This window comes from Epinephelus fuscoguttatus, linkage group LG1, assembly GCF_011397635.1.
Source record: "Epinephelus fuscoguttatus linkage group LG1, E.fuscoguttatus.final_Chr_v1".
NCBI lineage: Eukaryota > Metazoa > Chordata > Actinopteri > Perciformes > Serranidae > Epinephelus > Epinephelus fuscoguttatus.
This window is the reverse complement of record NC_064752.1, coordinates 9036223-9058939: the sequence shown is the minus strand read 5'-3', so window position 1 is coordinate 9058939 and position 22717 is coordinate 9036223. Positions and strand designations below refer to the sequence as shown.

General features: G+C 38.8%; 2 protein-coding genes across 9 annotated transcripts; one reads left to right on the top strand and one right to left on the bottom strand.

The window, feature by feature from the left end:
* Positions 1 to 368: 368 nt before the first annotated feature.
* Positions 369 to 20184, top strand: LOC125899230 (NXPE family member 3-like). 8 transcript variants are annotated; one of them, XM_049593553.1, is made up of 9 exons: positions 369 to 465; positions 8026 to 8074; positions 8822 to 8860; positions 9230 to 9380; positions 10461 to 10904; positions 11185 to 11477; positions 13666 to 13736; positions 15251 to 15454; positions 15537 to 20184. In XM_049593553.1, the coding sequence occupies exons 4-9, from the start codon at positions 9267 to 9269 to the stop codon at positions 16088 to 16090; spliced, it is 1680 nt and encodes a 559-aa protein (XP_049449510.1). In that variant the 5' UTR covers positions 369 to 465; positions 8026 to 8074; positions 8822 to 8860; positions 9230 to 9266; the 3' UTR covers positions 16091 to 20184. The 8 variants fall into 8 exon arrangements, with proteins under 8 accessions (XP_049449510.1, XP_049449428.1, XP_049449853.1 ...); XM_049593896.1 differs by lacking the exon at positions 369 to 465 and adding an exon at positions 1895 to 1988 and having other exon boundaries at positions 9233 to 9307; positions 10544 to 10904; XM_049593814.1 differs by lacking the exon at positions 369 to 465 and adding an exon at positions 1895 to 1988 and having other exon boundaries at positions 9230 to 9307; positions 10544 to 10904.
* On the bottom strand, positions 19702 to 22710 carry tma7 (translation machinery associated 7 homolog). The gene is made up of 4 exons (XM_049594201.1): positions 22580 to 22710; positions 21885 to 21940; positions 21138 to 21225; positions 19702 to 20255 (listed from the first exon to the last, which is right to left on the bottom strand). The coding sequence occupies exons 1-4, from the start codon at positions 22593 to 22595 to the stop codon at positions 20221 to 20223; spliced, it is 195 nt and encodes a 64-aa protein (XP_049450158.1). The 5' UTR covers positions 22596 to 22710; the 3' UTR covers positions 19702 to 20220.
* Between the last annotated feature and the right edge of the window lie 7 nt (positions 22711 to 22717).

Below are 22717 nucleotides of genomic sequence, written 5' to 3'. Positions count from 1 at the left end.
ATGTTATTGTAGCTATAGTCATTACTGTTTGCCTACATCTCTCTGTCTCTCTCAATGTATCATTTTGTCATATGGATGACTGTACAGGAGGGAGGGTGGAGGGATCTCTCCTCAGTTTTCTCTTCCTGAAGTTTCCACCTTTTTTTTTTTTTTTGGTCCTGTAAAGATTCTTCTCTGGGATAGTTTTTCCATATCCGCTGTGAGTGTCTAAGGACAGAGGGATGTCGTATGCTGTAAAGCCCTCTAAGGCAAATTGTGATATATAATACGGGCTTTATTAATGAAATTAAATTGAATTGAATTATCTGTTTACAGTCAGCTCCATTTGTTGTCATGGAGAGACTGTAGCCTACACACACCACCTTAACAACAGTTTGCCAAGCTGGTATAGAAATGCAGGCACAAAGGAAGACGTAGACCTACTTTTAAACACTGTGCTCGCACGGCCCAACAAATCCACCAACGGTAGGAAACTTTAAAAAAAAATCCTATTTTGATGCAAAGAGGCAAAATGATAAGTGGCTCGACTTTTCCATGTTTTGACATGAAAAACAACATGTTAGGGCGTGTTAATTGGGGTATGCACAGCTACATGTAAACAGGAGTATTATAGCCTAGTGGAATTGTCATTTGTATTATCCATATAAACAGCCTAGTAGGAATGTTGTCTTTTTCAGAATAAGGGCAACAACTGTAACAGTTTGTGCATGTAAACATAGTCACTGTCAGTTCCGCAGCAGTTGCTTTCGAGCTCTGCCATTAGTGGTTGTTGACAACAGGATGTTCGTCTAAATCTCTGGGGTAATTAGTCACCGTTAAGCATCGCAGCTATTAACAGGCCACAACATGTACTACTGAAGCCATTGGTTTCTGACGGCTAAAGGATGCAGGCTTTACCATAACTTGCATCACTAGACCTTTTCCTAAACATTTCAGCACATCATATTATTTGAGTCTTTGAACAGTCCTGCACACTGCTGTTTCAGCCTCACAGTTCATTATTTACACTAACGTTTCCGTGTTCAACACCATTATTTCCAACACTGAGCTTAAATAGAAACTACTTCGCCCACTTCACAGGTGTGCACAGGTGTGGAGGAATTAATTAGCCGTTGGTGTATTTCTCAGAAATAAACAACAGCCTGTGCACCATGTGTGACATATGCTAACCTACAAAGAACAAGGGAGCAAGAAAAACACAAGATTATTTACAAAAAATGTTGATCTTATGAACGAACACATCGGCCTTGAAGCTATCATAAATCATTCAAATGTTCAGCATTGAATACCATAAACTGTTTTTTGAGATTCCCAAATCCATTATGACATGCTATATATCGCATCATTTACCAAAACTGCTACTGCTGGAGCAATACATTTAAATGACTTCAAACATGATATCTCATCATTTAGATTCCAGGGCACTGAAAAAGTCTCTGCCAGAGAGAGGTGGTAACATGAAAGACATACTTAGCAGATAAAATAAATAAAATAAATATCAAATAAAATGATAGCATGGCATGTCTTCTCAAAAGAAGACACAACTACTAATGGGCTATTTCTTTCAAATAGCTACAATCATACAGAATCTTATCCAACTTCTTGGTAACGTGTTGGGACATTGAGAGACAATGACACAGACTGATGGAGAGATTCCGCCTGTTTTTGATACCAGAACCCTGCCAAATACAAAAATATCTCCCATCAACCATGACTTTAATTTCAATTTTGTCTGCTAAAAACTGTGTCAAAATTGAAATCGTATTGCGGGAGGACCTGGAATAACATTGCCCCCCATCAGGTGTGATAAGTAGTTGGTTCAACAATTGAAACTCTGGTGTCCACGCGTTAGCGAATGCACCTGCCTTTTCCGATTATCAGTGAACGCAGCATCAAACAATGCGTCACTGACAGGTACCGCACCGTTAGTTTGCCTACACAACAACTGGAGGAAGAGACACCCGTGGAGAGTAGCCTAGTGTAAACTGGTGAGTTGGTTTTTCATTTATTTTTGTTTAAATGTGTGTATTAAGTGAACTGTTCGTTTTTAGCGCGTTGATGTATGGATGTGGTATTACTCAGCTTACTTTCGCTTTCATCAGATTAGCTAAAGTAACGGACCGTTGTAGAGTTAGCTTTTTAATCACTGCAGTGCTGTGTCAGTTTTCAGAGGATAAAGAGAAAGTCCAAGTTCGACATCTTCATATCTATTTCTGTACGGGAAAAATTAAAGCAGGAGAGACGCAGGAAGCAGGAGGGTTTGCGAAAAGACACAACAATAGGTGAATAAAGCTTTTCTGAAAAGACAATATCCTAACAAATAGCCAAAAGCAGAAAAGACATGTAAATAGGTTACTATAAAGATGTGTGTTTTCCGTGAGTATGTGTATTATCACCTTTTATGTTTTTCATTTTGTACAAAGACAAAAATGCTGTTACCACAAAGAGGCACAGCTGAATAAAGCTGTGTTGAAATTACTTGTAGACTTAAGTGTTGTGTCTCTAAACTTTAAAGGCTCATTTCCAGTCAGTATTGTGTCATCTGAAATGAATATTAAGTTGTAAAAATGTTTTAGGGGAAAGGATGAATTGTCTCTGATAAACTTTTCAGCTTCCTTTATAACAGAATTTTTCAAATTCAGTCATCGGTTTTGATTTTCAAGATTTTCAATGGCCCCTCCTATGACAAATCTCTGCGGGCGCCACTGCGTTGGGCAAGGGTTGGGGCACCCCCTGGACATGTTGCCAGATTGTCACAGGGCTGACACATAGAGGCAGACAACCATTCACGCTCACAGTCACACCCAATTTTGGATTGTGGGAGGAAGCTGGAGTGCCCGCAGAAAACCCACACTGACAGGGGGACATGCAAGCTCCACACAAAGGGGCTCCACCACCCCAGGTTTGAACCAGGAACCCTCTTGCTGTGAGGTTACAATGCTAACCACTGCATCACCGTGCCATCTAGCAATTAAACATTTATTCAAATTCATCTTTAAACCCAAAATATTATACAAGCCACTGCTTTTGGAACCTGAATTAAACTTTTCAGAAAAATTGTAGTATCATCTGCTAACAGACAAAGTTGGGGGGGATCTATATGCATATATTCAACATCTTACAAGCAGTTACAGCTTCGATAGCTTTTTGTTTTTGAGCGTGTTGAATTGAAAGAATGTAGTGCTTGAATTTATTGTGAAAAGCATGGTTTTCAACCTGTGAATTTACATGTATAATGATAAGATTTTATCACGCATGTTTGTTGAGGTTTTTCTTATGTGTTACTTTCCAGGAGACCAAACAACACATTCCTTCATAACAAGACAAAACCTTCATTCATATTTTTAGAGATGAAATCACATGTTAAGCCAGAAGTGCTTACAGAGGGGTGATACCAAAATAAATGCACAACAGTTTTGGTACATTCAAAGCAGAAACTACAGTTCACATAAGTGTCTTGCTTAAATCTTTTTTAACACAGTCATTAGCAGGATAGAGTTTATGAATTAGTTTAAAACAAATTTCTTTAACTGTACTGGTGATTAGGTATCGTTGTGTAAAAGCCAGACTGTCTTCCAGTCCATCTCATCTGCAAATCAGAATTAGAAATACTTCATTGATCTCTGAGGGGAAATTGTGATTTGTTACGGTTGCTCAGATGTAAAGAATAGAGAATTATATAAAGTAAGAATAAGAGTAGGATATAAAAGTGTGTAAATATAAAGCAATGAAACAGAAATGAAATGTGCATTAAAATAAAAATAAATTGTGCATTATGCTACTGTGTTTAACACTAGTGCTTAAGATATAGAAATTAAAATATCAAAAATAATCGTCACTGTGCTGAGGCTGTAAGTGTGAAAATGTAACTACAATATACATCATTAGAATAAAACAACAATATAATTAAACATAAGACATATGTACAGTTATGTGCATTGTACGTCAAATTAATCTAAAAAAATATTGCACAGTTGGATAATAGAATAACTTCATTCCAGTATGAGATCACATACGGAAAAGTAATAGTATCCCTTTGAAACAGAGGTCTTGTTAATCTTTTGTTATTACTAGAATTACTGGAAAAACTAGTTTTGACCACTGATATGTCCGATGGAGGTAACAAGGATAAGTGTGGGAAATTTGGGTGAGATTTAAACAGCACACAGACTACAGAGAGTACTGTACCAAAGACTTTTTCATTACTCCCTGGTGATACAGGTATATTATATTCTGACAAAAACATCATAAGAATAAAGAAGATCATCCTTATTCAGTAACTGAGCAACATGGACAACATTATTGTGAAACCAGTATAGTTTAAAGAGGAAATTTGTGTTTATATAAAATAGGCTTTTTATCATGTGTGGATGAGGCATGGACAGATGACGACTTGAAGATATCATTTTCTGGCTTTTATTCACTCCCACAGAAGACAATATGGCACATTAATGGCCTTATGGACACCTATTTCTGCACCTCTGCTCCCCCAGCAAAGCAAAACAGCACTGTCCAACAACATTGTCCAAATACAACAGTGTGACATCACATTATATACACATTATTATCAAGGAGCTACTAAAATTCAGCTGAACAACTTTTTGAACAATAAATTTCCTTAAAACCAAGAAAAACTACATTCAAAATGAAAAAACACTGACACCTGGTGGGCAGAGTATAAAAGTGCGTGTGGGGTGGAAACTTAACAGAGACAGCAATTATTACAATAAACAAACTAAAACACACCTGTAGAAGACAATATGGCACATTAATTACCATCTGGACACCTATTACTGCACCTCTGCTCGTAAACATCCAGAATAACAACATTTTACACCAGAAATCAGATGTTAAATGGTGTCTAATCTGATAATAAAACTGATCTTGAATGTGTTCAGTTTTTTATATGATGAGGTTTTTTTCCTTCCAAATAAAGTTTTAGAGCAGTTGGTCAGTTTCTTAACTATTTATTTAAATCAACATCTAAGGAGATAGCATATCTGCTATAGAGAGTAGCCTTCTGTCCTTTAAGGATAGGTCCCTTTGAAGACACTGATCAAGTTTACTCCTGGTTCTGTCATTTTTTAATGCCACTTAACCCCAGCAATGCAAAACAGCACTGTGAAGGACAGACAGGAGGAGCTACGGAAACCCAGGAGGTACAACAGAGGCGATGTGCAGCAAGATAATTTCCACAGGAACCATTAGAAATAACAGTAAATAAAAATAACTCAGAGATAACATTCACAAATACTCAGCAGAAACTTTAAATGATAAATAAAATTGACAAATATAGTTTCCATATATAAAAATCATGAGGTGAAAAGTTGTGTTTGTAGATAAGAGTCTGTGACAAGAAGGCCTGGTGATGAAAAGCAGGCATTTTAACAGGGATTCTATCACTAATGTAGTCATGAATCAAGAAGGAAATTTAAACCATCAAGCTTTGATAGTATATGGAGAGTATAATGTCCCAAATGGAGGTAGGATTTTTGTTTCAACCAATTTATCTTAAATGTATTATTTAGAGTATGAGAATCCAAGAATTTTTCCCACCGCTTTTATCAGCATTAATGAAGACAGATTTCTTTAAGTGACAATACTTTTTCATATGAAATTGAAGAGCATTTTGTAAATGTCATTAAGAACTTCGTTATCCAGATACAACAGACAAAGCTACACATGTCAATCGGGAGATTCCCTCTGCCTGAGTAACCAATACTCTCCATATTAACCCTTTGAAACCTGAGCAAACTGGTTTTATTTGTTTCAAAAACATGGGAAGTAGGCTACAAAAGAGGAAATGACCCCCAAAGTTTGCAAGAAATTAATAAAAGAGAAAATTCAAAACAAGAAAATTAGTAAAGAAAAGAATGACAGAAAGAAAGAAAGTTAAAAACAAACAAGGAAATGACCTAAAAAAAAATGCTTAAAATTCTAATTATTATAATTATTGTTCTGTGCGGAGTTTGCATGTTCTCCCCGTGTCAGTGTGGGTTCTCTCCGGGCACTCCGGCTTCCTCCCACAGTCCAAAGACATGCAGATTGGGGACTAGGTTAATTGGTGACTCTAAATTGTCCGTAGGTGTGAATGTGAGCGTGAATGGTTGTTTGTCTCTATGTGTCAGCCCTGCGATAGTCTGGCGACCTGTCCAGGGTGTACCCTGCCTCTCGCCCAATGTAGCTGGGATAGGCTCCAGCCCCCCCCACGACCCTCAAGAGGATGAAGTGGTTAGAAGATGAATGAATGAATGAATGAATGAATGAATTATTGTTCTCGGCTCCAAGCACCTCAGAAACTGAGGATATAGTTTCTCTGGATGGCATTGCTCTGGCCGCTCGCACTACCATAAGAAACCTCGGAGTAACATTTGACCAAGATTTGTCTTTTAATTCTCATTTAGAACAATCCTCACAGACTGTGTTTTTTCATCTGTGTAATATTGCGAAAATTAGGCCTATCCTGACCCGAAAAGATGCAGAAAAATTGGTCCACGCTTTTGTTACCTCTAGGCTGGATTACTGTAACTCCCTATGATCAGTAATAAGTCTTTAAAAACTCTCCAGCTAATTCAGAATGCAGCGGCACGTGGACTAACAGGAACTAAGAGGCGAGATCACATTTCTCCTGCGGTCTGGGAGGCAGACACCATCTCCACATTTAATACTAGACTTAAGACTTTCCTCTTTGATAAAGCTTATAGTTAGGGCTGGCTCAGGCTTGCCTTGTACCAGCCCCTAGTTAGGCTGACTTAGGCCTAGTCTGCCGGGGGACCTCCTATCATGCACTGAGCACCTTCTCTCTCTCTCCTTTGCTAACACTCACGTCCTGTTACTGCATGTCACCAACTCGGCTCTACTGCATGTCACTAAATCGGTTTCTTCTCCGGAGCCTTTGTGCTCCACTGTCTGGCAGGTTAACTCGTATCACAGCGGTGCCTGGATGGTGTGGCGTGGTTGTGCTGCTGCCGTGGTCCTGCCTGATGCCTCCTGCTGCTGCTGTTATCATTAGTCATCCTTCTACTGTTATTATACACACATGATTATTGTCACATACGTATACTCATATCATATCATATATATCTCTAATATCATATATTAATATATACCTACAACATAATGTACCACAATTACCTGTCCTGCTTCTCTCTCTGTGTCTCTCTTTCTGTATCATTTTGTCATATGGATTACTGTTAATTTATTATGTTGATCAGTTCTGTATGTTATCTGCTGCATGTCTATCCTACCATTTTTTCCCCATTAAAGTTTTTTGGGGGGGAGTTTTTCCTTATCTGCTGCAAGGTTCCTATGGACAGAGGGATGTCCTATGCTGTAAAGCCCTCTGAGGCAAAGTGTCATTTGTGATATTGGGTTTTATAAATAAAATTGATTGATTGATAATTCTGTAGAATAATTTCAATAAGTTTATGTAATAAGTTATATTCTTTCTTTTTTCCCCTATTTTTAAAAAATCTTTTTTGTTTCGTTTTTTAATTTGTGGGACATTACTTTCCAAGTTGTTAATTGCAAATCAGAGGTCAAAATTATCATAAAAGACTGCATGTATAAAACCTGGCAGGAATATTGAGACGTCAGTGACACAGGAAGACATTTTACAGGATTCAAAAACATGCAGGTGCTGGTACATTACAGAGTGTGAGCCCAATCTGTCTGACGATAGGACACACTGGATTAAATGACACTCTCCATAGAATAGGCAAGTATCCTACCGGGCTGTGTACACACTGTAACACCCTGGAAAGAGTCAAACATGTACTAATAAAATCTACTTGGAAAGAGATCAAGGGATAAACATAAGCTTCTATTTAACGGTTTAAGAGCAACAGGATTAACAGAGAGAATTTAGTCATTTTTTGTTTGTTTTGTTTTCTGCCAATCTGCTACCCCACACTCAGGTCCGGTAGGTGGCGGTAATGCGCCTCAAAGGTAGTTTGCCAACCGTCATTAACTCAAAAAGAGAAGAGTGACATAACGCAAACTTGCCTGTTTTCCGGTTTTCCGTAGGAAACAAAATGGCGGCCGGCCGGTGATAAGCAGTCTCGAATGACAAACGGTAAGATAAAATATACCGCTGAAAACATTTTAGGAGAGGATTAGGCAACGCAGTAACAATGTCTTGCTTCATTTTTTTTTTTTTTTATCAGAAATGCTTAGTTTTATCGTTTTAACTCTTTCTCCAGCCTGTTTTTACAATACAGTAAATGGTATGGTGCCCGCTTCTTCACAGATTGTCATATTTCAGCCAAACAGTGCGCTAAAATTTGTTAATGAAGACATTTTAAGCGATAAATAGGCGATACAGTTACAGAATCTTGGTTATCTTTTATATTTCTAGATTTCTTGTGTATTTTACGGTGACCCTGTTGAAGGCCACAAGCTTAAATGTGGTGTTTTGCATACTGGGAGTGTTGCTGGAGTTTTCTGTCTTCAAACTTTTTCTCTTCTCTACTCCTGCCCCTCTGAATAATAATGATGAATAATGAACTTTATTTCTATAGCACTTCTCTCAACTATAGTTACAAAAAATATAATATATATATACTTATACATATATGTCCATACATACACATAAAGGCTTCATATTCACACACACATACAAAATCTTTCAATGTTATAAAAATGCCATTCTGTACAAGTGGGTTTTTAACAGCTTTTTAAACTGGGGAACTGACTCAGCTGATTTGATGTTAAGGGGAACTTTGTTCCATAACTTTGGGGCTTAAATAGTAAAAGCAAGCTCGCCCTTTGTTTTAGGCCTGGACTGGGGTACTTTTAACAACATGTGGTTCTCTGATCTTAGGGATCCTGGAGCAGGAGAGGGGGTCAGGAGTTCTGAAATGTAAGTAGGTAAAGCTGTGCTGGATATTACAACTCTGCGTCTTTAATGGAAGTGATAAGAGACATTTGTGCAACTTGTTGTAAGGGTAATTTTGCAAAGTGTGCTGTCAGGATGGAAAGACTGCCGTATCTTAATGTAGCTGTTTCAAACATTTACATTCTTCATGTTAAACTGTAAAAGAGTCAGACATCCTTCTGGCTATGGTTGATGATTAAACAGTCATAATGGTTTCGTGACCTGAAAGTCTAATGTCTTGTCATTCGTATCAAGAGGATTTCACAGATTTTAGCAAGTGATATTCTTTAGTTTAACAAAGTGTCAGTTACACCTTTGTCTTTTTTTTTTTGTTTTTATCTTTTAATCCTCCAGCAGAAGAAGTCACCACAGTGCTACACTGCAACAGAAGATGAAGACTACTACGAAGGCCAGAGCTTGTACGAGAAGAGAGTACGTTGCCATTTTCCTCTTTCTGGTTGTGGGTGTCCTAATCTTTGTGCAACGCAACATTGAAGTTCTGAAGGTGAGCACTTGGTTTTAGTGGGACCGTTTGAAGGCTGGACCCTATTTGTAATGTTAAATATTGTTTTGTGTTTTTTTTATATGTGTTTCAATGCGGCTCAGCAACAGTAACGTTCCTTGCTGCAAGTAAGTGCAGTTAAATGGTATTTGCCATTTCAGTCCTGCACCTTGACGTGCTGACAGCTGCATTTATTCTTACTAAAAATGTACAGCTTTACAAATGGATCACAAATATATAGTTTTAACCCTGTAAAATCCACTGTTGCAAATTTACAACATCACTTTAAACAATTCTAAAAAAAAAAAAAAAAAAAGGCCTGCAAATGTTTTTTTTTTTCTCAAGACCACATTTACATAGTTAATGGGTCCTATTGTTTGTCCTCACAATGCGATTTAAACATGTGGGATATGCCGGTGTAATTATTACAGTGCATTCTTTGGAAATGCACACAGTGCATTTGGAATATGCGTCTCAATTTGAGGGTTTTAACCACAGTTAGCAACACATAGCCTCTCACCTTTGTATGGTCAGCTCTCTAACGTACACAAACCAACTCGTCAACAGTTTGCAAGGCTGGTGTAGAACTGCATGCCCAACAGAAAAGCCCACATTTCTGATTGTAAGAAGAAACACATTTACTTTTAAACATTACGAAAGACTTGGATATCAACAGGCTTTTGGACATGTTGCATCATCATCATCATCATCATCATCATCACATTCAAGAAGGTGGGTGAAGGAAGGAATGGAGGGAGGGAGGATGTGTTCGCATGGTTGAACAAGTCCATCAGCAGTAGGAAGCTGAAAAATCCTATTTTGATGCAAAGACGCAAAATGTGAAGTGGCTTCAGCTGTTCTACTTATCCATATTTTGACAAGATAAATGACATGTTAGGGCCCGTTAATTGGAGTATACACAGCTAAATGTAATTGGAAATATTAGTGGAATATTAATTTTTCATTTGCCATGCAAACAGCTTAGTAGGATATTGTCTTTTTGGGAATAAGGGCAAAAACTAGAATATGTTGAACATGTAAATGTACTCTGTTGTCGCCCTCCTTCTCTCGACCCTCTGCCAGTTTCACCACACAGTGAACCCCACCATCATCATCCCAAGAGTTTTCACTGAGCTCGACATGCATTACAACTTTTGCACCTTCAGGCCACTGTTCTCCGAGGACGCTTTGGAGAACCGCTTTCTACTAGACACCATTGCCTGGCCTGACGCTCCACTTTTGTCAGCTCCCTTTTCTGTGGAGAAAACCAGTGATCCAGCTCACAGTAACTTCACCATCGTCCCACAGAGGGGAGGAGGAGAGTGGCATGTGGGGGATCAGCTGGAGGTTACCATCAAAATGGCTGACTTCCAGGGCTGTCCCAGGAAATCTGGGGGGGACTTCCTACTCGCCCGGCTGCACAATCAGAAGCTTGGGGCAGGTGTGGTTGGGCAGGTTGTCGATCATCTCAATGGGAGCTACACTGCTGGGTTCTCTTTACTCTGGGAAGGAGACGCACAGGTTCAGGTAAAAATTATCATGTTAAATGTGGTTGTACTGTATTTAATCTGTGATTGTTCACTTAGGCCGTACCCTTTAGTCACCGTTTATATGCCTGTTAACTTCACTTCTCACACAGCACATATACAGTTTGTATTGATAATATGTAATGTAATGTAAAGCTGTAGGAGTAGACAGACATTTACTTAAATGGAAATCTTTGAGATTATTACTTCTGTATTTGTCTCTACTGATATGACTGAACTTGATCGGGCCTCGTAAAAACTGTAGTTCTCTCTCCAATTAGGTGATAATGGTTCACCCCAGTGAGGCTATCGCAGTGCTGAACAGGCTGAACAGAGAACGACCTGACAGCCTTTACTTCAGGAGCCTCTTCCGCTCAGGCTCACTCTTAGAAACTGCCATGTGTAACGTCTGTCTGCGTCCAATCAAGCCGCTGTGCAACTACACTGACCTACGCACAGGCGAGCCTTGGTTCTGTTACAAACCAAAGAGCCTGAGCTGTGATGCCAGGATCAACCACGCCATGGGAGAAAACAAACTAAACATCAACACCAATGAAACTAAGCTCTTTAAAAGGTGAGAGGGGCCGAGAGACAGGACTGGCATTTTGTGTGGCCTCTAGTAAATACATACATCCAGTGTTACTTTTGTTTCTCATTGATGGAAGGTTTAAGATTGAATCTAGAGGTTTTTAATAATAAAACAAACCCGACTCACTAGTCTGAAATATAGTTTACATTCATGAAGAACACCGGGCAGTATTTGATGTGAGTCATCTATGTTTGCTTGTAAATTCATTGCAATTTAATTTAATTTTGGATGCGGTCTTTTCAGAAACCTTAAAGGTCCAGTGTACGATCACCTGAAAATAAGAACTGTGTTTTCCTTAGAATGAGCTGTTTATATCTACATAAGGAGCAGGGGCCTGTATCATGAAGCAGGATGAATGTCTTAGCGAGGTAACTTCAGGGTTAACCCTGGGTTTTCGGTCTCATGAAGCCGGTTCAGTTCTCATCGGGGTAGATCACCATGGTAATGTACTCTGAATGGCTATCCTGCTCCGGAGCAGGGTAAGTTCAGGGTTGAATCTGATCCTATAAAAGCACCACCCACTGGCCAATCAGATGTTCGGAAAAAAAGGACTTCGCTGACAGAAATGCAGCCCAGTCATGACGGGAAGTTTAATTAATTTGATTGATTTTGATTTGAAAGTTTATTTTGAACATTAAAAAAGAAAAGAAAAGAAAAGAAAAAGCAACCACAACAGACAATGAAAAGATTGTTCAAATAGGAGTGGAAAGAAGTCGAAATGTCATCCCACCCCTTCATAAGAAAGAAACTGATCATTTGCGAACACTTAAAAGCACCATTAATTAGTGCCAACATTTTTTTTTGTTGGAGGAAATGATCCCTGTTAAAGATAATGGGCCTAATTGACAGCTTTGCTGCTGGAAATGTGGAAAGTAGCCTATCATGTCTACACTTCATGGTGTTTCAGGGATTTTCCTTTTTGTTTTTAAAGAGGGACACTAGGTATATTTCTGCGCAGCTGTTAATTTCTAACACAGCTCAATATCAGGATGATTTTATTCAGACTATCAATTTGGTGTTGATATGATTTAATTGTGGCGTCAGCTTTAAGTTTTATTGTAGCATATATAACGTTATGACAAAGAAGACCAATTTATCAGACGCAATGATGTTAGACGATAATTGTAATACACGCAGTTCATCTGCGCAGCATTGATTTCATGGGATTCAAGGGTGTGATCAGTGTCAGATGTACAGGTACAGGTACTGTAGCTACTTGAACCAGTGATGAGTAATTTAACATACACATAATTTTATTTGCTACCTTGATTTGTCTTGATTTTTCCCTCTCTCCTCCTCTATTTCTTCTTTCCTAACGTTTTTTTTCTTTCTCTATTATGTGATTTCATTGATGTTTTGACAGGGGACTTTCTTTGCATCATTGTCACTAGCTCTTCATGGGTGGGGATGTATGCTAACTGCTGACAAGCTGGAGCATGCTGTCAATTTATGATTAATTGGCGTTCATGACTAAACTAAAACTAAACATTATTCATCCCGTTATGCGTTGCCGCGCATGTTTCCTCCTCCTGCAGCTGTCAAATCACTAATAACAGAAGAAAATAAAATGTTTTTTCAACCCCACTTTGCCTAAAATAACTTAATGTTTTAAAAAAGTTTTCTTTTTCTCTCTCTCTCTCTTTTTTTGTCTCCTCCATGTCCGCATGTCGACAGGACACACCTATCCATAGTAATTATCACATCCATCATTGTCACTAGCTCTTCATGGGTGGGGATGTATGCTAACTGCTGACAAGCTGGAGCATGCTGTCAATTTATGATTAATTGGCGTTCATGAACATACACAAGTGCCTACGATCAAATCCGAGTTTTCTGCGACGTTAATGAATCTGGAGTAGGTTTTTAGTACCAAGGTTTTTATGTGCAAATCTACTCACAGATTAACTGACATTTCATGAATGAGACCCACTGTTTGTATAAAAAAAAATAATACTTAGTGCAGCTTTAACTCACTCAAATGGAGTTTTAGAGGAAAGGTTATGTGTAATGTTTAACTTAGAAGCAGTTATTTCCCATTTTTTTCTGCTTGACTTTTCTAGTTTTAACTTTATAAAATGATTTCATGGTTTTGTCCTCTGTACTTGTATTTATGCCGTTCATGTTGTAGTGTGTCTAAGACATATTTAATTAGACTGTGTGTGCTTTTCTGCAGTGGTGTCAACCTGAAAGTCTACATTCATGCTTCAGGACCTACTGGTATCACCGTCTTACCAAAAAAAAAAGGTAAAGCATGATTTTAACTACTGCCACCACTGCCTGTAACAATAATGATAACAAAAATAATAATAATAATGATAATAATTCAAAACTATAACTAAACTGTAATACTGACAGTGAAACAGGCGGGAAAAAATGTGGAAAAAACACGCTACATTATGTTACGCTGCTATGCTAAACCTGGCTTGTGAAACCTGAACTAAGGCTAGCAAGCCTGTAACTTAGTGCCTCTCCCTGCGTGTTGCATTAGATGTGAGAAATGTACCTGGACTTATCTGGGTGAGTGCGACCTTACTGCCAGGCCGCTGCTTTTGCTCCTCGGAACCAGCTCACTCCAATCGGGCGAATCCACTGGACATTGCCCCGTCGCTGTTCCGTCAAACCAGTCGACCAGCTCACACTTCTTTCGTGTTTGTTCAGAGTAAATGAGTATTTACATGAATAATTTGTGATGGCGTGTCAAATGCTTTCTCAGTCTCTTATTGTCTTCAGAGTTGTCTTGCATGTGGCGCCTTCCTTGTGGCGTGCCCGTTCAGCTCAAAGGCCTCTCTAGCTCTCCCTCCAGGTGTGGCTCATGAGTCAATACCACCAACCCCCAAGTGTGACGTCAGTGCTGACCCTGCCTAAACCCCACCCACATCTACAAGACATTAATTTAACTACCAATAAAGCTATCATAACACTTCTCTTGATAGTGTTCTCCAGTAGAGAGTTGTATGTAGGCCAATTTGAGAAGAGTTCATGAGAGGGGCACCTGCTGTTAAGGCTGATTTATGGTTGGCTCGATGCCCTTTCAAGCATTTTTGCTTGTGTGGTTGTGTCTGTGTCGCTCTGTGGTTACAACTCCAAAACACTGGTCGGCGATGGGATTTCTCCGCCACTGTGTGGAGTGTTTTAAAGTTTAATTGATTCAAAACACACCTAAAACATACAATAACAAATTGCATCAGTATTAAACAAAAGCACAAAATTAGACTCACTGACAAAACATTTGTCTCATAATGGACACGTTTTCCCACATATACAACATGCAAGCGTCATTAGCATAAGCCTTTTGCATTTACATTGCATAAATGTACCTAGTGGCCTAGTACACAAGACTTAAAATGCTTTTTTGGGGGGGTTTATTGTCTCAACAATTTATTGTTTCTTGTCTGATAAAGTAAATAAAAGCTTTGTTTCCACTGAGGGAAATGGTTTCAGTTTACAAAAATAAACAGGAGGTCTGCGTCGCTGCCATGTGTGGTTAGATTTCTGGGGAGGTGCACGTCAGTCTACAACAAAGAGTGAGGCATAGAGTACACGTCTACGTAGAGCCTACACCCTAAGTACAGATTCGATTAAACGCAGCACTATAAAGCCCTGCTGTAGGAGTGCATCTAGTGTCTCAGGAGCAAGGGCAGTCCATAAGAGGTTCATAAAAATCACTTTATACCTTTTGTTTTGGTCTTTTCATGGGATTTGTTGGCAATAAGAAAAACATAAAATAACCTCACTCTTATCCTTTAATTTCCTCCGAGGTCAACCCGAAGTGAAGAGCAGCAGTGTGACATCCGGACCCTCTGGATATTACTACCAAGGTGTGTGGCGAGCACTAAAAGGCACCACAGTTCGTGAATTTAACGTCTCTACCATCGAACAGTGTCTGAAAGGCAAGATGGTCCACATGTACGGAGACTCCACCGTCAGACAGTGGTTTGAATACCTTAACGCAGCACTACCAGGTAACTGATCCACTGGGATTTTTGACAACAGTTTGGTTTTGTTCAGACTGCAGCTTAATCTGTTCCCTCTGTAATACTAAAGGCCTAAAGGAGTTTGACATGCACAGCCCGAAGAAAGCTGGACCTTACATCTCCTTGGACTATGCAAACAACATCTTGGTGATGTACCGCTTCCACGGCCCGCCTATCCGTATTGTCCCTGTTTCAACCAGCGAGCTTCATTACATTGCCAATGAACTAGATGGCTTGATTGGAGGCAGCAACACTGTGGTAGTTTTTGGCATCTGGGCTCACTTCGGCACTTTCCCCATTGAGATCTACATCCGGAGGCTGCAGAGCATCCGCAGGGCGGTGGTGCGGCTGCTGGACAGGGCTCCAGACACACTGGTTGTCATCCGGATAGGGAACCCCAAAGCTTTGACACCCTCTGTGTCGCTATCCAACAGCGACTGGCACTCGTGGCAGTGTAACAGGGTGCTCCGAGCCATGTTCAAAGGACTGAATGTTCAGCTGATCGACTCCTGGGAGATGGTCCTAGCCCATCACCTGGCACACAACCTCCACCCACCACCTCCCATTATTAAGAATATGGTTAATGTTCTATTGTCCTACATATGTCCTGAAAAGCCCAGCTGAATGTGTGTTTGTGTGGGTTCAGAAGTGGCCTTTAAAGTACATACTGACTTTTTCATGATTTCTGTGTTTCTACTAAGTGCTGCGTTTTGTCTTCAGCAGTCCTCTCACAGGGTAGACTAAGTGCAATTTTTGTCATCTGTTTTTAATCAGGGAATGTTTAGTGAGCATAAAAGAAACAGAACTGGGTGGAAAGCAGCTCCAAGCCATGTCAGGGTTGAGTGTTACAAATAACCACGACTGAATCCAAAAGTAACCCTTCAGACATGTTACCTACTGTAGACTCTAGGTCCACTTAGTGTTTTGACCACAAACTTAAATGTGGGCGGGGTTGTTGTCACTCACTGTATTTCCTCCTTTATCAGTCTGCACCTTGTTTGGCTGCAGTGAGAGTCTCTCTTAATTGGATATTTAAAAAAGCAGGCTTGTGCATTTATTCCTTCTCAGGCAAGCTCAGGGGTTTAGTGTTGCTGTAGCCCCCAGGAACAGTGCTCACAACACCTTTTTTTGAGCATTAGAATATATGCAGTTCACATAATCAGATCGCAATTAATAAAAATGTTTGAACGCTTGAAGATCCACTCATTACTAAACGTGTAGAGAGACAGTTGCAACTAAAGTAGTGGTCAGAGTTGTCATATTGAAATTTAAGGTGTGCTGATGAATTCACGTCGTCAGCTGATGCATTGAGTAACATAACAAGTCAATGTTCCACCTTAAAAGTCGCAGGCAGTCGGCCCAGCGACTTATTTTTCTCTCAGACTCCAGCTGCTGTAAGAGGCAGCAAAACATCCTTTCGTTTTATAGTTCCAGTTTACTAATAAAACTCTCCACAGTATGAACAGTGGTTACATGAGTTTCAAAGCCAGCCACAACTCAGCCCTGAGCAGAGTGACCGTCCTGTATTGACCAATCAGACTGCAGTGTTCACAGCGCCACTTTTTAGTACCAGATCTGTGTGCTGGGTACCCCAACAGAGGGGGGAAAAAAGCGTACCAAACTGAACCGTGCTGTACTGCTCAGTGGAAACGGGGCTATACACTGATCAGCTACAACATTGATACCACTGACGGATAAAGACAACAACATTCATAATCTCATTATAATCAGTGTTGGGCTTGTTCCTCCAAATATGCAATTTATTACTCCTTATTCGTTACACTTTTGGACAGGATCATTACTTTACTTAGTACTCCCTGCAAACAGTGATTTGTTACACTACTTGTTAAATTACTTTTCAGTTCCACCCCCAAAATATTACTAAGCTAATTGCGTCCTTTCTGCTGAAACTTCAGACTTGGCATGTGCACCTCTGTGTAAATGTCAGGGTGATCTACACTAAGTGCAGCTAAGGCTAGATAGCTTGCAAATATTTTTTTTACATGGGGTCTATTGTTGCCTTTGACAGGTATTTACCAAAGATCAGTCTGAAAGACAGAGTCAGTTGTGGAGAAAGGCAACATTTCATCTGCCACATATCCAACCACAACTGCCATTAATTCTTTGTAGTCTGCAGCTGTCCATGATTCAAATCCAGTTATGGTTCTATCCTCCATGGCGTGTATATCCACGGGCGTCACATTGTTGTGCTGTGGTTGTTGATGTTGGTGTTTCAGCTTTAATGTTGTGGGTTTTGCAATGTTAAGAGTCTTCGGAAAGGAAATCAAAGTAATGGAAATATTTCTAGCCCCTGAATGTTAAGTGTTTCTGTCATCCAAGTTTGCTGCTCGATGACATACATGCATGATGATTATGAAAATGAATCTGGGGATGTGATTGATCGTTGCATTTCAAGTCAGTCGTGGATTGATAACAAAAATAAAGTTGCAACGAGTTATTTGTTTTGGGGGGTAACTGCAATTTCATTACTGAAATTTTATTAGTAATTTGTTACACTACTCATTACAGAGAAAATTAATATTATATTAGTATATATAATATTATATATTATTAATGCGTCCTGCTCAACACTGGTTACAATGCAATGTGGAAAATTGCATTGTAACCAGCTGGAAAATCTTGGGTCCTGACACTCATGTGGATGCCAGTTAAAACAATGTAGTCACTGTGGTTCAAAGTTTTTTTCTGTAAAGTGCAATTACTGTTGTGCAATTTTTTTGCTACAAATATACCTTAACCTATGGCTGTGACTTCCAGCACTGACCAGAAACCAGCGTTTTCCAGTGCTAACGGTTAGCTAACAATATGCTAATCCTCTGTCCTAGAGCAATTGGGAAATAAAACAGGTGGAACACACCACCTGTTACACCTGAAACGGGATAACGTGATCACACCTCTGCCATCTCACATCTTTGATTGTTTTCCTTTGATCTTGCTCTGTTAACATATTTTATTATTTAACTAGCTTACAGAAAACATCTACTACTTCTAAAGCTCGTTTATGATTTCTTAGGACTCTTTCATAGACAGTAACACATTCCACAATCAGTCAACATAATTTGTTTTTTTTTTTTTCATCTCGGGAAGTTTTCAACATACTATTTTCTAGAGATACATCAGAAATTAAGGATATAGTGACACATGATGACAAATATATGCAATATGTTTTAAAGCACTACTTTTTTCAGTGATGTAAGTTAACTAGTCATGAAAAATAAACGTTTTTTGAAAAAAGGCCTGCCACTTTTACTATTATGTGGTCTGTGCATTCAGATTTTTCATCCATTGGAAGGAACAGAAAAAAATAACAGAATATACTGATCAAAAACTTTTTTTGCTTATGATTTATGAGGGCATATAGAGTAGAACTCCCCTGTTACAATATTTTTTGTGTTTGGACAGGTTAAATATCTGTCTTTAATATCTGTATATTGTCAAATTACTTTTGAAAAGAGCTGCAGTTGGCAGTTAGCCATCAAGAGGAGCCATTAGGACTAGTTAATGAGACTAAACTAGCTTACTGCAACATCTGCTGTCTCACTGGAAGCTGCAACCATCATTTCTTCAGTAGCAACCTCAGGAATAAGGTGGTGATAATTCTGCCAGCAGCAGCTGCTATGAGAAACAGAATGTGCACCTGAAACCACCTGCTGGTGACAGATTATTCACCTCAAAGCTCTGCTGCGGTATCAGCCATTAACAGGACACAGCATAGACTAAATGCCACTAGTTACTTTTACCTGGACTTGCCTCATTAGACCTTTTTCTGGACATGTTGACAAGTCAGCCTGGTATGGCTCAAAATGAAAACACATCTATACTATCAATCTGCCCACCTCTAATGTAGTCAAGGAGTCAAACTTTTAAGGCCTCAAGGAAACATAAATGTAAAAACAACTACCTTAAACCTGACACAATTCACACACATGTAAATCAAGTCCAATGTGACTGTAGTTTAACAGTAGACAGAAGTTGATCACAAAATTGGATTTTTCTAAAGAAATCTCTATAAATGGTGACTTCTACCTGCTGTGACTGAAGCTGTGTGACAACCATAATGCTTAAAGATTATTGTACCAAAGAGAATTATTGATGATGAGGTCTGAAACAGTTAATAGGGTGGAATTTAAACGGATCACTTCATCACTTGTGTTTGAATGTTGAGATTCTTGACTGATTTCTTTCCACCTAACAAAGAATTAAAATGACAAACAGTAATTACAAAAATTTATTATCATCTCCCTCTTTACAATATAACACAACTCAGAAGAAGAAAAAAAAACTTGGGATCATTTGTGTTTGCTGATGGTTAAAGTTTTACATGGACATAAAGCAAAACACGGTAGAGATCAAAATGTTTTCCACTGCTAAAGCCGTGGACCTTCATTTCTAAACTGGATTTGAAGATTTTGGTCAGTGTGTGACTGCGTGAACTGTCCCCAACAACAAATATCACAGTGTGAAACCTATAAGTACATGCCATAAGGGAATTTTGATGTGTGTCCCGAGCCTGACTGACAACAGATATTCCAGGTCCTTGAAATTCTCAAATTTATTCAGTTAATTTTCTGTACATTTTCACTGGTGGAGGCCGTCCACACCAGGGCGGATTTTAAGTGTTGGGGTTCACGTGTACCGGAGCAAAACAAATTGTAGTCTTCTCAGCAAACAAACATCTCAGACACAGGAAGCGAGGCCGGGGAGCAGACAGACATGGTCGTCAGATTCAGATCTTACTTCTTGCCCGATTTCTTAATGCCACTGCCGCCTGGAGAGAAAAAATGACAGGGAATGTAAAATTAAATAAGTGTGCATAATAATACAACCAATTAGTCCCAGTGATCAAAAGAGTGGCTACACTTTTTGTTTTGAGTTCGTACATTTCAGGGTTCCCGTGATAATGAAAAACCTAGAAAAGCCATGGAATTTCACAATCATGTTTTCCAAGCATGGAAAAGTTAATAAAATGTTTAACTTGTATGCCCTCAATGTCAGTTTCCCCGTAGTATCAAAGATTGGATCAAAGGTTGATATTTTTCAAGGCATTGTATCAAAGTTACAAATTAAATAATTATCTTTTACAACTAAAAGTTATGATTTGAAATTTCAAGTTAAGTAATAAAGCATTAAAATATACTTAGAGTACCAAAAGTAAAAGTACTCACTATGCAGAATGGCCTGTTTCAAAATAGAGTATATCACTGGATTATAATAATTTATGTGTTGATATGTACATTATTATGGTGTTGCAGCTGGTAAGGGTGAAGCCAACTTAAACAAATGTATATACTGCAGGGTTGCTTAATCTATAATAACACTTTATAATACACGTTAATTACATTTTGTATCGATAATCTTTATCTGAAAAGTGACTAATGCTGTCAGATAAATGTAGTGAAATAAAAAGTACAATAGTTAGAGTTACAGTGAAGTAGACGTATAACGCAGCATGAAATAGAAATACTCAAGTCCATGTACCTTGAAATTACTTTTACTTTACATTAACCCCTGACATCACACATACACCCAACTGAACTATTTCAGTGTACATATGGCATGTGAGTACTGTATTATTGGACTAAAAAAAAGAATATCTGAAACTTTTATTTTAAGGGTGACATATACACCAGGTCTGCTTTTCTGGTCTTACCAAGAGGTCCTTTTCCTGAAGCTTTGGCCTTCAACGCCTCCAGAGCCTTCTGCTCTTCCTTTTGTTTCTGCTTGAAGGCAATATCATCCTGCAGAGCCACACACAGTTCACATTCTGTTGACTAAACCCTTTCCATGATATCACTTCTGGCTGTTTTCTTCAGTTTGGGCTGCAGCCAACATTTATTTTGACTACAATTTTATTCCAATATATAACAAATGTTATCAAAGGTTCTCAGAGCCCAAAAAAACAAACAAAAGCAACCAACAAAAAGAGATGTTGTTTCAGGTTTTTTTTTATTTTTATATTATTTGTGCCATTTGAAAATATCATCTTGGGCTCTGTGAAACAATTATAGTGATTTTTTAAAATTAATATTTAACCTTATACAGACTGAACGATTAGATATCAAAAACAGATGAACTGTCACATGGCTTTCACATTTGAGTAATTTGCCTTGGTGCTGCTGCTTCATAACTAAAACATACAAAGCCAAAGAGCAAACATATGAACCAAACATTTACAATACAATTATGAAATAAATTTACTGAGTAGCTGTGTAGTGTTTAAGATGAAGACAATGGGTTGCATAAGACACTGATTGACAAATGTGCAAATGTTCACTGAATAAATAATGTACGCCATGCACATATAAATAATAAACAGACATTTGAGTTTAGAAAGAATATAATAGTTATTTCAACTCATAATGAAAATAATGACAAATCAAAAATGTAATAAACTTACTTCATCCATTTCCTTTGTTTGCTTCTTGGGCGTCTTCAGTGGTTTCTTTTTGCCTCCTGTGGGGGAAAAAAGAGACAAATATTATATCAGCTCACTGACCTGCTTAAAAAGCCCATGTGGAAATAAACAGATTTGCGTCTTTGTGTGCGTTGGTGTGGCCAGAACGCCACGCCGTACTACTTTGATAAATCTATTTACTTTGCTTATTTGAATACATAACCTATCAGCTAATATGGTAAACAGAGAAGAGCAGCTTCTCAGTATAACATGTACACAGCGAAAGCAGAAGCCGACTGTAACGTCAGTCAGTTTCACATATAAGAATTAGCGTTGGCTACGTCGGTTTGCCTGTTGCTAACGAGAGCAAAAAGAAAGGAAAAGGGTCAATTAAGATTCGTATAAATTAGCTGTTGGAGGACTATTTCTATGCCGAATGTCCCAGATGATCCCAGTGACTCGTACATGATACAGCTACAAAGTCTGTCTTATGAATATATATCCCGAGAGCAAAAATAACATTTATATGCCATGTTTTAAATGTAGTTTGGTGCAAGAGGAGAACGTTAACAGGCTCGCGCTCTTTAACAGCCGTTAGCTTGTTAGCCACAATTCATCCAGTAAACCTGCGATGCTGAATATTGTCCCGTCGTCAAATATATATTTAATGATGACTGTCAGATGAAATAACCTCTCACCTTCTCTACCAGACATGTTTCAAACTCGTCACAGTGGTCTAAATAAAACGGAACAAACGTTTTTAACGTTGGTAATGGCCGGTTGTCTCTTCTAATCCGCGCTGTCAGGACCCCGGTGAACTCTGAACCGGAAATAGT

What these genes read in the sequence shown, in the direction of transcription:
- LOC125899230 (XM_049593553.1), top strand. Translation starts at nt 9,267, where the DNA reads ATGAAGACTACTACGAAGGCCAGAGCTTGTACGAGAAGAGAGTACGTT. An exon ending in AAGGAGACGCACAGGTTCAG is followed by an intron (nt 10,905 to 11,184) that starts GTAAAAATTATC and finishes CTCTCCAATTAG; the next exon opens with GTGATAATGGTTCACCCCAG. An exon ending in CGTCTTACCAAAAAAAAAAG is followed by an intron (nt 13,737 to 15,250) that starts GTAAAGCATGAT and finishes ATTTCCTCCGAG; the next exon opens with GTCAACCCGAAGTGAAGAGC.
- tma7 (XM_049594201.1), bottom strand. An exon ending in AAACAAAGGAAATGGATGAA is followed by an intron (nt 21,226 to 21,884) that starts GTAAGTTTATTA and finishes GTGGCTCTGCAG; the next exon opens with GATGATATTGCCTTCAAGCA. An exon ending in TTCAGGAAAAGGACCTCTTG is followed by an intron (nt 20,256 to 21,137) that starts GTAAGACCAGAA and finishes TTTTCTCTCCAG; the next exon opens with GCGGCAGTGGCATTAAGAAA.